Genomic DNA, 17,555 nt, shown 5'->3' with positions numbered 1-17,555 from the left:
CTCCAGATATCGTCCGAGTAATTGTTCTGTCTTGAGGAGCAATTGATTACGGCTTCGCATAGCTTGGGCACCTGCTTCTGATGAGGCAAGATTCATATGGGCCTTGATATGGTCACGGTTTTGGTAAATACCTCGCACTGTTGACTCATTTATCCCAAATTTCTTTCCAACACTTCGCTTTGTTTCACCATTGTCTATCAACTGCACCATTTCGCATTTCTGAGCGTAAGTTAAGTTCTTCCTCTTCTTGATTTCCCTTGCAGGTGCCGCTGCATTACGCTGGGCAATGGTGGGGGGTCGGGGTCGGGGTATATCGGCCATTGTTATATCACAAAAAAAAGGTTTAGACACTGCTATTACAGTATTCACTCTGAGGCGACGCGCACTTGAATGGCGCCGGGCGGACAATCACAGTGCCCCTGACGTCCTGACGTCACAACCAATCAGCACGTGAATCACCCCACGCTCGGTGATGACGTAGCACCCGGACTGTTTGAATTTTTTTTTTTCTCACCATTTCCGGTGCGCTATAGCGCGTATTTGGGGCGCGATAGTCGTGTTTGTGCAGTTTTTTAGGTAGCCGCGATAGCAGATAAACGCGATAGCTGAGTTCGCGATAGCCGAGGGTTGAGTGTGTATATATATATATATATATATATATATATATATATATATATATATATATATATAGATATATATATATATATATATAGATATATATATATAGATATATATATCGATATATAGATATATATATATCGATATATATATCGATATATATATATATTTTTATATATATATATATATATATATATATATATATATATGTACATATATATATATGTGTGTGTGTATATATATGTATGTATATGTCACGACTTCACACGGGCTTATTTTTCCCTCATCAGGACAACATACTGCAAATTGTTTATTTGTGACCAATCTAAGCCATTAATATACACAGGTTGAACCCCCTAACCTGACTTGGAAGCAAGGCACAGATTGAGTCTCACCCCAGCAATTGCTGCAGAACCTGTTCGCAACAAGTTTAGCCTGCCACGCTGACACATCGTCTCTGCCCTGCTCATCAACAATTAGGAGGTTTGCAGTCAGGAACATTAAATTTAACTAAAGAAGCGCACTGATCCAATGACATGATGCTGACATCTGGATTTGGGGAGTTTTTGGGGGTTATCTGGATTGTGGATTGTGTCAGTTATCACACTTTATGTTTATAATCCTCAGAAGTCACAAGACTTGTCTTGGTTTCAAAAGCGTTTCTTTAATTCATGTAAAAACTGAAAAGGAAAAATACAGCCATTCAGTACATGCCGGTAATTATGGCTGTTTAACGAACTTGCTATATGAATATACTTACCTGACAGGAGAAATACCATGATCAATAAGGTGGTGTTCTCAGGGCGAGGTCCACCCATTGCACTCCGGGTTGGTTGATCCTTGCGATTTCCCCAAATGTGGGAAACTCGACTGTACAATTTGTGGTACATAGTTGTACACAACTGTTGTACATATAGTTGTGTACAACTATGTATACACAATTGTACATAGTTGGACTCCGCTTCCGGTCCGGTCTGGAGAGGACGCTGGCGTTACTTGTTCGCCGCTTCGCCGACTGGGTCATTGCACATAGTCTGCTTTTCTGGTGGTTGTGGCGGCTTTTTGGCCGGTGGTCTGCTCTCTGCTCGGTCCCGGCTCTGCTCCTGGCTTCGCCTGCCCGGCTCTTCCACCATTGCCTCAGGCCTGCTCCCGAACTGTCCTGCGCCTCGTCTGCCGCTTCGGCCTTTACTGTCTTGCTCGCCGCTTCTGGCAAGCCGCTTCCACTGGCAAGGCCTACTCGTCCTCCTCGACCTTGGCCTTGTCCTCGTCCCCTTCGCTCCTGCCGGACATGGCTCTAAGGTACTCCGCTGCAAGGCTACTTCTGCTCAACACTTACTCCACCCCATCATGCATCTCTGCAATCAAATACCACGGACTCCTGCGACGACCCAGATATATTCATAGAGGCTCTGGTCGTAAGTTTGTTTAATTACAAACAGGTCACTTCATTCCCGTACTCTGGTCGGCTCAGTGCACTCCCACTCATCGTCCCAGCTCACCTGGTCACAGCAACGCACACGATCGCACCTCCTGTCTGCAAACCCTGGCTAAAATCACCTGAGTTCATCCCCACCGTACAAACAAACATGAAGCTCACTCTGTTCAATAACCGGTCCCTCAACAACAATCCTCCTCCTCGGTGATTTCTCCCCCTCAATCCTCCTCCTCGGTGATTTCAATATCCACATGGACTCCACTGACTCCACAATAACCACTGACTTCACTGATTTACTCACCTGCTTTAACCTCACTCAACATGTCAACTTTCCTACCCATAACCGTGGGCACATTCTGGACCTTGTCTGCTCTACTGGATTAATTTTGCACCATCTCTCTGGCTCAGACCTCACCCTCTCTGACCACTTAGCCATCACTATGACCATCAACATCCCCACCCCAGCACCAAGGCATTATCGCACTATCAACTTCCGTAAGCTAAACGCTCTTTCACCTACCTCATTCTCATCCACCCTCTCTGAAAAAATGTCCACTTCTCCCTTCATTGACCTCCACACCCCTTCTGACCTCACTGACTACTACAACCACACTCTCTCCTCCTGCCTTGACCAGCTTGCGCCTATAAAAACCAAAACAGTTTCTTTCACCCATTCTGCTCCCTGGTTTACCCCTGAACTCCACCTGATGAAAACTCGTGCTCGCCAACTTGAAAGACTCCGCAATAAAACAGGTCTCACAATTCACTCCCAAGCCTACAAGGACCACCTACAGCACTACAAAGATGCCCTCTCCCGTGCCCGCTCCACCTACAACAACAACAACAACATGCATTTTAAGGCCATTTTCCCTGCTAGAGCGGGGGTTAGCCTTGCGGTCCCCATGACAATCTTCTCCATTTTGCCCTATTTTCTGCATCTCTCCTTGTTAACCCCCTTGCCCGCATTTCTTCTTCCACCATCTTTAGCCAAGTCTTTCTCGGTCTTCCCCGTCCTCTACTTCCTTCTACATTAATTTCCATCACTCTTCTCAACCAGTCACTTTCATCCTTCCTCAACACATGACCAAACCATCTCAACCTGTTCCTCTTCACAGCATCAATCACAGGCAATATTCCCATCATCTTTCGCAATTCATCATTTGTCTTCCTCTCTCTCAACGATACTCCGCACATCCATTGAACCATTCGCATTTCCACCCTTTCCAGGCTTCGTTGCTGCTCTACGTTCATTACCCATGTCTCGCTCCCATAAATCATAACACTTCTCACACATGCAGCATACACCTTTCCCTTCAGCTTCAGCGACACTCTCCTCCTCATCAGCACGCCACTCAGTTCCCGAAACTTCTTCCATGCACATCTCACTCGAGCAACCGTTGCCGAGTCTGATCCACCTTCTCCATTCAGCAATTATGAATTGATGAACCCACTCAGCGCACATTGTACATTGAATGGAGTTCACTCCGACACCCTTCCTGCACACAGCACATGGCCACTTCCCAGTTCTTTCCACCTCACCACATGCTTTACCACTTGCCATCACCTTCGTCTTTCCGATATTCACCTTCAGACCTTTTGTCTCCATACATTCCTTCCACTTGCTCATCTTTTCCTTCAGTCCATCCATACTTTCCGCAATCAACACCAGATCATCTGCATACCACAACTCCCACGGTAAACCCTCCTTTACGTTCTGAGCCAGCACCTCCATCACAGCTACAAATAGTAGTGGACTTAGTACCGACCCCTGATGCACTCCCACCTTCACCTCAAACTCACCACTGTTCCCGTCCTTCGTCCTTACAGCTGTGCGTGCTCTTTTGTACATTGCCATCACTACTCTGATCAACCATTCCTCCACTCCTAACTTCCTCAATGCCCATGTCAATACTTTGCGTGGAACCCTATCGAATGCTTTCTCCAGATCAACAAACCCAAAAAACAACTTCTTCCTCTTCTCCATGTACTTCTCCTGCAACTGCCTCACAATGAAAAGCGCGTCTGTCGTTCCTCTTCCTGGCATAAATCCAAACTGCATTTCGTCGATCTTCACTTTCTTCCTTATCCTCCTCTCCAACACCCTTTCCAATACCTTCATTCCATGCTCCAATAACTTTATCGCTCGGTACGAGCCACAATCCAGAGGGTCACCTTTCCCCTTGTATAGAGGGACGAGGGTACTCAGTTCCCAATCCACTGGAATGCGGCCTTCTTTCACCACCAGATTACAGATCTCTGTCATTCTCTTCACACCCCAACTTCCTGCTGCCTTCAACATATCTCCCACAACTCCCTTCGGCCCTCCCGCTTTTCCACTCTTCATTGCTTTTATCGCTTCCTCAACTTCCTTCTCAGTTATCTTCTCTGCCGGTCCTAAAACTGGGTTACTCTCTATGTTGCCACCCCATTCATTCTCTGTATGCAACAGCATTTCCATATATCTTTTCCATCTTCCTTTAATTCCATCTGGGTCGACAACAATTTGTCCCACTTCATCCTTCAAGCAACTCACCCCCATCACATCACACCTCTCTTTTGCTATGTGCTTTGCAATCCTGAATACTGCTTTCTGACCCTCTTCCGAATCCAAGCGTTCTCCAAACATTTTCGTCCATGCCTCCAGCGCCTTTGCTACCTCTTTCTTTGCAGCCTTCCTGGCTGCCTTATAACTTTCATGCTCTGCTGTTTCTGCTCCCGTGCCCTTCGCCTTCTGCCACTCCTTGAACTTCTTCCTCTTCTCGTCAATCCTCTTTCCAACTTCATCATCCCACCACCATGTTTCCGAGTGCCTCGGTGGTCCTTTTGTCCATCCACATACCTCACCAACGGCTCCCAACAGACTAGCTTTCATTGACATCCAACCACTTTCAAGCTCAACCACATCATCCTCTACCCTACTCAGCCTCTCTTTTAATGCCTCCCTTACTGTCACCTCTTTCAACCTCCACACCTTCATTCTCGGTTGGTACTTCACCCGCCGAGCTCTCCTCGCACCTTTCACCCTTATGTCGCAGACAACCAAGTGGTGCTGTGAAACAGCCTCCTCCCCCGGGATCGCCTTTGTGTCCCGGAGGTGCCCCCTATCCCGCCTACGCACCATCAGGTCGTCAACGGTTGTCGTCGACCCACCTGACGTGTATGTAACAAGCTTATTATCCTCTTTCTGGAACTGAGTATTACAAATCAACAAATCAGCTCCATCAGCAAACTCCAAAATCCTTTCACCTTCTCCATTTCTCACACCATATCCGTAACCCCCATGAACTCCCTCAAAACCATCCATACTCCTTCCCACATGTCCATTCAGGTCTCCTCCCTCCACAACAACTTCCTCATCTTTCACGTTTTCCATCAGCTTCTCTATCGCACACCAGAACTTGTCCTTCTCTTCATCACTTCGACCAACCTGCGGAGCATATCCCGAGATGACGTTCACCAAGAGCTTTCCAATCATCATTTTCACCATCATCAACCTGTCACTCACTCTAGTCACACTCACCACACTGTCTGCAAACTCCTAAGAAAACAGGACACCAACACCATTCACGCCCTCCAGGCACCCTTGCCACACAAACTTGTATTTCTGCCCCTGCCTACCCTTCACCATTCTCACACCACTTCCCTTCCATCTCATCTCCTGCACACAACATATGTCCACTCTTCTTCTGACCAATACTTCCACCACTTCTCCTGATCTCCCTGTCATTGTCCCTACATGCCATGTCCCAAGCCTCAGAAACCGATCTCCACTTCGGGCTGTACCATGCCCATATGCAGTTGTAATTGTCATGGTTCTCTTTTTGAGGCAATGTTTTTATGGCCGGATGCCCTTCCTGACGCCAACCCTCTTAGTCGTCTCTTACGACACACAGGGATACGGTGTACCTATTCTGACCAGGGTACACACTGGGAGCGCTCCACCTACTACTCTCAAATTATCCACTCTGGCTCTGGAAACCCAAAAGCACTCTTCTCTGCAATAAACAAACTCCTCAGCCCCCTGAACACCACCACCCAGTCATTCACAGTAGAAAACTGCATCTCCTTCCTTTCATTCTTCCAAAGCAAAATTGACAACATCTACAACAGCTTAACCACCACCGCACCCGCTCCCCCTCAAACTACCTGCCCCCCCTTATCCTGCCAAACCCTGTCTCAGTTCTCCCCAGTCTCCCCTACTGACCTCTCTGAACTCCTCATAGGAATGAAAACTGCCACCTGCACTCTTGACCCCATCCCCTCCAGCTTTGTCAAGGCCTCCCTTCCTGCTCTCTCTCCACTTATCACTGCAACAATAAACTCCTCCCTGTCTACAGGCATCATCCCACCATCCCTCAAAATTGCTGCTGTTGCCCCCATTCTGAAAAAACCTGGACTAAACCCTGACACCCTAAACAACTTCAGACCCATCTCCAACCTACCCTTTCTGTCAAATGTTTTGGAACACGCTGTAGCCACTCAAATTAAACATCACCTCTCTGCCAATAACCTGGATGAAACATTCCAATCCGGATTCCGCTCCAACCACAGTACTGAAACTGCTCTCCTCAAAATCACCAACGACATTCTCCTCTCCTCTGACGCCGGCAACCTCAACATTCTCATCCTCCTCGACCTCAGCGCCGCCTTTGACCCCATCAATCACACAATCCTCCTCACCCGACTTGAAACCACCTTTAACATTACCGGCACTGCCCTCTCTTGGATCAAATCATACCTCTCTGGCAGACGCCAGTTCATCTCCATCAATAACTGCAAACCCCCCACTGCTCCCCTCCCCCAAGGTGTCCCCCAAGGTTCAGTTCTTGGCCCCCTCCTTTTCATCCTGTACCTGTCCCCCCTTGGTCACTTAATCCGCCGTCATGGTCTCCAATTCCACTGCTTCGCCGATGACATCCAACTTTTCATCTCCACCAAGTCCATCTCCACCGCCACCCACTCTATCCTGACAAACTGCATCACTGAAATATAATCCTGGCTTCAAATCAACTTCCTCAAACTTAACTATGATAAATCTGAAATAATCATCATTGGCCCAAAAACGCTCACCAAATCCACCCATAACTTTGCCCTCAACATCGACGGTTTCCCAGTATCCACCTCCCCTCACATCCGGAATCTTGGCATCATCTTTGACCAAACCCTCTCCTTCGACAAATACACTAAACAGATCACAAAGACAGCCTTCTTTCACCTGAAAAACATCGCCCGTCTCCGTCCATCCCTCTCCTCCGTGGCTGCAGAAACCCTCATCCACGCCTTCATCACTTCCCGTCTGGACTACTGCAACAGCCTCCTCTCTGGTTCACCCTCAATAATCACCAATAAACTCCAATATATTCAGAACTCCGCTGCCCGTCTACTCACCCATTCCCGGACCCGTGACCACATCACCCCCGTCCTTTATAAGCTTCATTGGCTCCCCATCCCCCAGAGAATCCAGTACAAAATCCTCCTCTTGACCGACAAAGCCCTCCATAACCTGGCCCCATCCTACCTGACTGACCTCCTCTCCAGACACACTCCCACCCGCAACCTCCGCTCTGCTGGTACCAACCTCCTGACCCCCCCCCCCATCCGGACCAAATTCAGATCCTGGGGGGACAGGGCCTTCTCCATCGCTGCTCCCACCCTCTGGAACTCACGACCTCACACCATCAGAGACTCCTCCTCACTCACCACATTCAAAACATCATTCAAGACCCACCTGTTCAATACTGCATTCAACATTTAACCCACAGCATTTAACCCCTGACTATCTCTTCTCCTGCTCCTTCCTTTTGCTTTGATTATTTACCTATTGATTTTTGTCTTTTTGCACTTGTTTTTTGTACTCTGTCAAAGCGCCTTTGGGCTTCTTGAAAAGCGCTATATAAAATAAATGTATTATTATTATTATTATAATATGAATATGAATGAATGAGCGTTTTAAGGCCATTTTCCCCGCTGGAGCGGGGGTTAGCCTTACGGGCCCCATGACAATCATGGTTCCTTGTTTGAGGCATTGTTTTTATGGCCGGATGCCCTTCCTGACGCCAACCCTTGGTCACGCTGTTACGATGCGCACGGATACGGTGTACCTATTCTAAATTGGGGTACACACCGTGATCATTCATCCCAGCAAGCTGGTACTCAATTTGCCGACCTCGGAAGGATGACAGGCTGAGTCAACCCCCCTGGCGTTAATTCAGCGATCGACCGGGATTCGAACTCAGGATCCTCGGATCCCAAGCCGGCACCCTAACCGCTAAGCCAACACCAGGCTATATGATTTACACAAAACCTACTTCGATACATTTTGCATCCACACAATACAATAATTTGCCTAAAGCTTTTTCAAGAGGTTCAACAATAAATTGAGATTCAGCTTACCTCTATCCAATGGTCGGATATTACAGAGAAAACATCGAAAATGGAGCCGATCAGTTCTTTCGCTCGTCGCAGGCAAAATGGTATGGCGGAAAGAAGGGCGGAAGTGCAAGAATGCTAATACAGCGCTCAAGCACCACAGGAAGTCATAATAATACTTGCTTAAACAACAGCTACTATATATATATCCCCTTTCGCTGAACTTGGGGACGACTAAGAAGAATACCTTTGTTGGTCGAAAGCTTGTCGAGAATTAAAGATCGACCGTCCTGAAGCTACGTCCGCGTTTGATTTAATCTCCCGATTATTTATTTAATGCAAATGAGATGCCCTGTTCGTACTGTGGAGTTTCTATTATTTCTCACAGTTATATATATATATATATATATATATATATATATATATATATACACACACACACACACATACACACACACACATACACAGACTTGGCATTTAATATGGAATTTTTTTTTTGTGGGGGTGAACTTACTTTTCAAGTTGTCTTAGAACCAAAAGTTCATTGGAATTATGTTGAAATTATTCTAGATTTTGTTAATGTGACCTTTAAAAGAAACAAAAACCACATTTGACATTTCGAAACAAATAAATTGATCCTTGAAAGTGATGTAAACTGATATCGAACTCAATTTATGGACAGTACTGTGTTAAACTTCTGTACGTTTTCCAGAAGTATCTCTTTATTTTGCACATTAGCCAAATTTTTTTTTAACAAAAACAAAAGTTATATTACGACTGGGATTACGGACAGTAAAATTACAGTTCAGTACTTCGTGTAACCCCCACGAGCATTCAGGAGAGCACGTACACGTTGAGGCATGCTGTTCACGAGATTTGCCAAGGTTTGGACAGGAATCGCTTGCCATGCAGTGACAATAGCCTGCTGCAATTAACGCACAGAGGTCGGCTACTGGTCCAAGTGGTCGATTTGACGCGTTAATTCTGCCCACAAGTTCTCTCTCGGATTCATATCCGGGGACATGGCAGGCTACTCCATATGCTCGACACCACGGTCAGCCAGAAACTGTTGGATCATGCGAGCACGATGAGGCGGTGCATTATCATCTTGGAAGACAAAGTTTCCTCGAAAGGCTGCACGAGCAAATGGAAGCGATGTTTCTTCCAGAATGGCCCTGTACTTGAACTGGTTCAGGTTTCCATTCAGAACAACCATGTCAGTTTTGCCCCCTGCATGAAAAGCAGCCCAAACGGTCACCCCACCACCTCCAGCTTGGACTCTTGGCACTATACAATCTTTGTTGTAGGCTTCATGCACTTGTCTGCGCACTCGGACGCGGCCATCTTGACGATAGACCAGAAATATAGACTCGTCACTGAAGATCACGTGATTCCAGTGTCCTGGCTGCCATTGACGGTGCTCTCTGGCCCACTGCAATCGGCGCTGGCGGTGTTTTCTGGTCAGGCGTGGCTTTCTCAGGGGACGCCTGGCACCATAGCCTGCTTGATCCAGTCGTTGGTTGACTAGCCTTCTGGATACAGGCACATTTGACAGTTGCTGCCACTCAGCCCTAAGCCGATTCGCTGACTTGGTACGGCCATTGCGGACTAACCGGTGCAGCTGGCGATCATCCCTCCTTGTGGTTCTGCGGGGACATCCTGGCTTCGGTATTGGAGTAGGGACACCCCTCTGAGCATTTCGTTTCAGGATCTTTGACACCTGACCTTGAGTGATGCCATACTGCCGAGCAATAGCATGCTTTCATGCCGTCATTTCGTAAAGCCACCACTCCATGACAAACGGCATTGTCGAGTTGACGGACCATCTCCAGAGAAAGCGGCAATAACTTTTGGAGACGTGCAGCAGTTGTTTTCCCACTAATACAGAACGCAACAACCCTTGTATACCCGACTGTGAAGCCAATCGTCAAATGCACCTGTCCGTACATTTTGCCACGCCACCTGTGATATAATCCTGTTGTTGACTTCTTGCTGCGACAGACAATCAGTGACGTGGTTCTTTTAACAAATAAATCACCAAAGTGTAAAAGAAACTCACCAGATTGATATACTGAGTAAAGAAAGTAAACCCAAGTCAAGAAGAAAAAAATATTCCATATTAAATGCCAAGTCTGTGTGTGTGTGTGTGTATATGTATATATATATGTGTGTATATGTATATATATATATATGTGTGTATATGTATATATATATATATATGTGTGTATATGTATATATATATATATATATGTGTGTATATGTATATATATATATGTGTGTATATGTATATATATATATATATATGTGTGTATATGTATATATATATATATGTGTGTATATGTATATATATATATAGTCATGCGTCGCTTTAAGTCCGTCCGAACAACGTCCGATCGCTTTTACGTCCGTGGCCCATAAAAAAAACAAAAAAATAATGGGGATAAAAAAACCCCGTTCAGACAACGGGACGTAGCGGACGTAAGTGGCCTTCGAGCACGCTCATGCATGCATCATGTGTTCTTAAGCAAAATAGATTGTGCTGCCAGGCGTATGATGATACAGTACAGTAACTATCTATCCATAATATGTTTTGATAGATATATGAAATGCCTATGTTACTGGTTTATGTTTTTTGGCTGTTGTAGTGTACAGTACTTTTCATTTGATTTCCTTACTTACGAAATAAAAAGTTTACAAACAGTATAACAGTGTATGCTTGGTTTTGCCTCGTCGGCAGCGCCGCACCATCATCAGCATCCAGTCTCGATTACCCCCGCGTATTGTGAGCGTTTTTCCATTTTATTTTCATTTGATTTTTATTAAAATCAATCCACCCTAAAGTTAATCATGGGTCCCAAATGCAGCGCAACCAGCCCTAGTGGTAGCAGCAGTAAGAAACAATGCAAGAGCATTGATTTGGAGGAGAAGCAGAAAATAATAAGACAGCGTGAGGGCGGCAAATCTGTGAATGCTATCACACGTGATTTTGGCATGTTTTTTGGCACGAATACCACCTCTTTGATTCAGCCTATGGATCAAGGGGCTATTGCAGCTTTCAAGTCCTATGTTCGGACAACGTCCAATTCGGTTAACGTCACGTTTTCAAGAACGTATCTAGGACGTTAAGCGACGCATGACTGTGTATATGTATATATATATATATATATATATATATCTATATATATATGTAGGTTTGAATCTTCTTGGGTATGTCTGTATCAGGTTTGCACATCTGGATTTGGGGAGTTTTTTTTTTCCATTCTTCCTTGCAAATTTGCTCAAGCTCTGTCAAGTTGGATGGGGAGTGTCAGCTGTCAGTGAACAGTAATCTTCAAGTCTTTCCACAGATTCTCAATGAGATTCAAGTCTGGGATTTGGATGGGCCATTCAAGGACTTTCACGTTCTTGTTCTGAAGCCATTCCCGTGTTGCTTTGGCTGTATGCTTGGGGTCATTGTCCTGTTGGAACATAAATCTTCACCACAGTCTAAGGTCTTTTGCACTTTGAAGCAGGTTCTCCTTCAGGATTTGCCTGTATTTGGCTCCATTCATTGTTCCCTCTATCCTTGCAAGCTTCCCAGGCCGTGTTGCTGAAAAGCATCCCCATAGCATGATGCTGCCATCACCATGCTTCACGGTTGGGATGGTGTTAGATGGGTGATGAGCTCTGCTTTGTTTCTGTTAGATGTAGCGCTTTGTATTCAAGCCAAAGAGTTCAATTTTCGTCTCATCAGACCACAGAATCGTTTGCCTCATCGTGTGTGCATGCACACGTTGCTGCTGTTGGCTGCCAACTCCACACGTCGGTGGGTTTCAGGAGATGGAACGGAGACCAGCCAGGTCTCAAAATATCCACCACCAGTGTGTGTGTGTGTCTTTGTGTACGTGCGTGCACACTCCTTCCTGAGCCTTCAATCACTCGAAAAGGATGTACGGCAAATTAAAGTGTCTTGCAAAGTGAATGAAATGGGTGGCAACTTCAGAGATTTATTTTTCTCTAAAATTTATTTCTTGTCGAAGTTGTTTTCGTATACAGCCTGTGGCTGCTGGTTGCACAATTTCTCTGGAAGGGCGTTTGTGCTGCTGATGCAGTGCCCCAATTACCAGTGAGCTGGTACTCAATTTGCCGACCTCAGAAGGATGACAGGCTGAGTGAACCCCCCTGGTGTTAATTCAACGATCGACCGGGATTCAAACTCAAGATCCTCGGATGCCAAGCCAGTACTCTAACCGTAAAGCCAACACCAGGCTTATTTGTTATAGATAAATTAAGTAGTCGAGTTGTTAATTTGCTTTTTAAACTTTTTTTTTGATGTTTTCACAATGTTTCTATACTTTAATAATGAAGGAAAATAGAAACAACATGCAACTGTAATTCACATTTGAAGAAATATTTATTTTAGCTGCTCCAGTTTTCGTTGCTTGCATCCGTTTATATCCCGCAGCAGGAAATGTGACAGAGAACCTGAAAACCATGACAAGCCAGGTGTCACCAGGGCATGTTGTTAGCATAATGGCAGTGCGTAATGCCTTGGGTGTTGGCTTGCGTGTGGCTGATATAACAGCATCACAAGAGGCTCCCCGGGTGTCACCTGACTCTTGCACTTCATCTCACGGTGAGTCAACATTATGTTTAATGTGTATAAAGATTTATCATTACCATGCCAAATGTGTCTTTTTATATAACTAAACGTGCTCAAGTAAAATGTGATCCAGAATGTTGCCATTCGCATCATACAAAGAAATGCACAATTACGTGTGTGTGTGTGTGTGTGTGTGTGTGTGTGTGTGTGTGTGTGTGTGTGTGTGTGTGTGTGTTTGTTTGTTTGTTTGTGTGTTTGTGTGTTTTTTTTATATAAATAATAGAAAGAAAGGCGCTTCCATACAGAAAGTAAAACTAGATATATAATATAATAATAACCACCTTTAGAGGCCATTTTTCCCCGCAAGCGGGGGTTGGCCTTTTTCGGGAACCGTGGTTGTTGTTGTTTTTCGGTCCCCTTTTTGAAGCAATGTTTTACGGCCGGATGCCCTTCCTGACGCCAACCCTTTTTGCCGCCTTTAACGACAAACAGGGAATTACCAGTGAACTGGTACTCAATTAGCCGACCTCGGAAGGATGACAGGCTGAGTCAACCCCCCTGGCGTTAATTCAACGATCGACTGGGATTCGAACTCAGGATCCTAGGATCCTAAGCTGGCACCCTAGCCGCTAGCCCAACACCAGGGTATAGAAAGTAAAACTAGATCTGCTCCACAAATTTCAACAAATAGGCAAGAGCAGACCCAGTTTCAGGCGACGTTTCACCCACTTCACAGCAGACCTCAGGCCAATAGAACAGGAGCCCCAGCACGTACCAGTTTTTATTCACCATGTGGCCGCTTTCAGTCACGTGCCAGTGCTCAAGGTGAGATGGAGGAGTTATTTTTTATTTTTGCAAACCTCAAACAAATAAATAATCATCAAAGCACATCATTGATGGGCTGCTCTGCTATATATATATATATATATATATATATATATATATATATATATATATATATATATATATATATATATATATATATATATATATATATATATATATATATATATATATATATATATATATATATATATATTTATATGTATATATATATATATATATATATATATATATATATATACATATATATAACTGTAAGAAATAGTAGAAACTCCAAAGTACGAGCAGGGCGTCTCATTTGTATTGAATATATAATCGTTAGATTAAATAAGACGCGGACGTAGCTTCAGGACGTCGATCTTTAATTGTCGACAAGCTTTCGACCAACAAAGGTCTTCTTCTGAGTCTACAAAAACAGCAGGCATGTATATCAGTCAAGTATGTATGGTGATATGTGTGTATGCAAGCTCTTCCTTCTGTATGCATTTTCTACACACATCACACATCTCACACACATATCACCATACATACTTGACTGATATACATGCCTGCTGTTTTTGTTGACTCAGAAGAAGACCTTTGTTGGTCGAAAGCTTGTCGACAATTAAAGATCGACGTCCTGAAGCTACGTCCGCGTCTTATTTAATCTAACGATTATATACATATATATATATATAAATATATATATACATATATATATACATACATACATACATACATACATACATACATACATATATATATATATTGTTATTTCTCACACGTGATCTGGTCTTGTATGTTTGTGCCGTGAGCATTTGTGTGTGCTTGTTATTGTTTTTGGTGTTGGTGTTGTGCTTCCGGGGCACGACCATTGGTGGTTTTATGACTGGGTTGGACGTGAAGCCGTGCAGGTTGGTTGTGTGATTGTTGGAGTTTCCGTTGGGTGTTGTGCACACGTGGGTGTGGTGATTGGGATCAAGTGTTGTTGTTTGTTGCTCACCTTATCCAGCTGTTTGTGCCATGCTGTTTTAGCCATTTGTTTGAGAGGTGTGTATTGTGTGGGTATGGCCACTGTCTCCCCATTTAATTTTGCTTGAGATTTGCAAAAATAAAAAACTCCTCTGTCTGACCTCGAACACGGGCACACATACATATTGTCGCGTGACCGTCTTTGATTAATATCAGGCGGTCACGGATGCCGATCGCGAAGGCCTGAACCCCTGAGGCGAAAACTCAATGGCGGACTGCGGAACCAAAAAGCTACACCAAAGCGCGCGGGATGGAGGGGAGCGGCGAGACCCCCGCAGTCTTACCTGTTCTCGGGCGTCTCCAATGCTGCTGCAAATTAAATAAATCACACGGAAAACTGCGTTCAGGAATATATACAGAAAATAATACAAGGGTTTATTAATATAAAAGCAAGCACAGGAAAATACGCGCCGGTAATAATTCTAATAAGAAACCTAAATTGGGATCCCACACACCAACTTCAGAAACAAGAACAAAGGAATGGAATACGAAAATAATTGTCTCGTCGTGTAAAATGTAATAGCGGAGCTCGGGCTTATCTGGTCTTTGTCGTCTTCATTGTAACGCGGCCCTCTCCGTCTGCCCCCGAGCACCACCAGGCCTCGTCGGTTCAACGGCACACCACGAGGTCCCTCACTCCACAGGTCCAATGCAGGGCTGCACGAAGCAAGCGAACTCCACTCGGGCTGCCGGCCGGGTCTAAAGCTGCTCGAGCTGCAACTCTCCACTCGACCAGGGACAGGACTCTCCAAACTTGGGATCGCACCGGGACTGCCAACTCAAGCCGTGAACTGCGAACCGAACTGGTCAACTGCTCTGAACCAACTCACTTTCAGACTCGCGTTCGGCGCTCGCTGATCTCTCCTCTCGAACCAAAGTCCTGCCGCGCCTCGTATCACTCCGCGGCGGTGACGTCAGCCTTGGCACGCCACCCAATCAGTGGCCTCCACCGAATCACAGGCCTGTGGTGTGGTCATAGCACGTGGCACTCTATCTGGATAGGCCCGCCAGAGGTGTAGGTGGCTGTGGCCATTATCGGCGGTGTCCCGGCCTGGTTTCCTTTTGCCGGTTCTCTTTCACAGTCATGTCAGGGAAGGGCGTTACTGAGTGTTGCAATAAGGACCTGTCGGAATGTCTATGTTGGTCTGCAGTGCCAAAAAGGACAAAGGTTTGGCTGACCAGGTGAGACATACAAGGGCGCTACTCTTTAATCCCTAACTCTACTTAACACACGAACCTCCTGGTAGATTCACAAGTATACTCCTTACCGACAAAACGCCTACACATGAACTTATTGCAGGTAGTTTTCCTTACCGCGACACACGAAGCATGTTACCTACTCAGATCTATCTGCTCTACATATTGCTCTACCCCACCAGACATAACAATATATATATACACACACACACACACACACACACGCACACGCACACACAAACACACACACATACACACACACACACACACACACATCATAAGTCAGGAGTGTCCACCCATCCATTCCAAGATTTCTCCATCAATTTTGGGGCTAGACCCGCCAAACCTTCTGTGGAACATTTATGGGTCCCAGCGGATGTCAAAAGGTAGGTATGAGGTTTCAGAAATTCCTCAATAAAATTGTGATTTTGAAATGTGATTGACACGGACCTTGCTCCCGAATCCGGAAGTGAACAGATGACAACGTTTGGCTGTTTTGATAATCTCAATACAATCGTGATTTAACATTATATTTTGATTTATTAACCCTATGTTATTAATTTGTGATTGGAATGAGGAATGATGCTGCTTGGAATGAAAATATAGAGATGTTGAATGGAAAGCAGAATGAGGAAATTACATGAGGTTTTTCATCCGTGATATTTGCGGATTCGCCATTTGCAGTTTTCCATTGACTGGGTATAGAAACATTCAGACTGGCTACGTTTTTTTCCCCCAAGTCATGCACGAACAGGCTGTCCATGCCTCACGTTCCACTGAAGATGGCACAGGAATGTGGAATTTATTGGTTCATAAGTTGGCAGTCACCGTTTCCGCATTGCTTGTTTGTTTCCAACCTCCCACCCCTGTGTGGCACGGGTACCTCACTCGTGTATATATATATATATATATATATATATATATATATATATATATATATATATATATATATATATATATATATATATATATATATATATATATATATTCAGTTTATTTGGACAACCCAAGATGTACAGTGTATTCAGAAAGTATTCAGACCCCTTCACTTTTTTCACATTTTGTGATGGTTGCAGCCTTATGCTGAAATCGTTTAAATTCATTTTTTCTCTCATCAATCTACACTCAATACCCCATAATGACAAAGAGAAAACAGGATTTTAGAAGTTTTGCAAATTTATTAAAAAGAAAAAACTGAAATATCATATTGACATAAGTATTCAGACCCTTAACTCAGTACTTAGTTGAAGCACCTTTGGCAGTGATTACAACCTCGAGTCTTCTTGGGTATGACTCGACAAGCCTTGCACACCTGGATCTGGGGATTTTCTGCCATTCTTCTCTGCAGATCCTCTCAAGCTCTGTCAGGTTGAATGGGGACCGTCGGTGGACAGCCATTTTCAGGTCTCTCCAGAGATGTTCGATTGGGTTCAAGTCAGGGCTCTGGCTGGGCCACTCAAGGACCTTCACAGAGTTGTCCCTAAGGCACTCCAGCGTTGT

General features: G+C 44.8%; 1 protein-coding gene and 1 pseudogene across 3 annotated transcripts in view; both read left to right on the top strand.

Moving 5' to 3' along the window:
* LOC137421239 (bromodomain-containing protein 9) overlaps positions 1-17,555 on the top strand; it is a 170,732-nt gene that overhangs the window by 135,134 nt on the left and 18,043 nt on the right. The window contains exon 15 of one of the 3 annotated variants that reach the window (XM_068107104.2): positions 12,870-13,037. The exons of 1 other annotated variant lie outside the window; for it this stretch is intronic. In XM_068107104.2, the coding sequence (XP_067963205.1) occupies positions 12,870-13,037 (168 nt within the window). Of the gene's footprint in view, positions 1-12,866; positions 13,038-17,555 lie in introns of all 3 variants that reach the window. One more of the 3 variants, XM_068107103.2, reaches the window with a different exon arrangement.
* LOC137422749 (U1 spliceosomal RNA) lies at positions 1,371-1,524 on the top strand (annotated as a pseudogene).

The sequence above is a fragment of the Myxine glutinosa genome, chromosome 2, assembly GCF_964187855.1.
Source record: "Myxine glutinosa chromosome 2, kmMyxGlut1.1, whole genome shotgun sequence".
In the NCBI taxonomy this organism is placed as follows: Eukaryota; Metazoa; Chordata; class Myxini; order Myxiniformes; family Myxinidae; genus Myxine; species Myxine glutinosa.
This window is presented reverse-complemented; position numbering and strand designations above follow the sequence as displayed.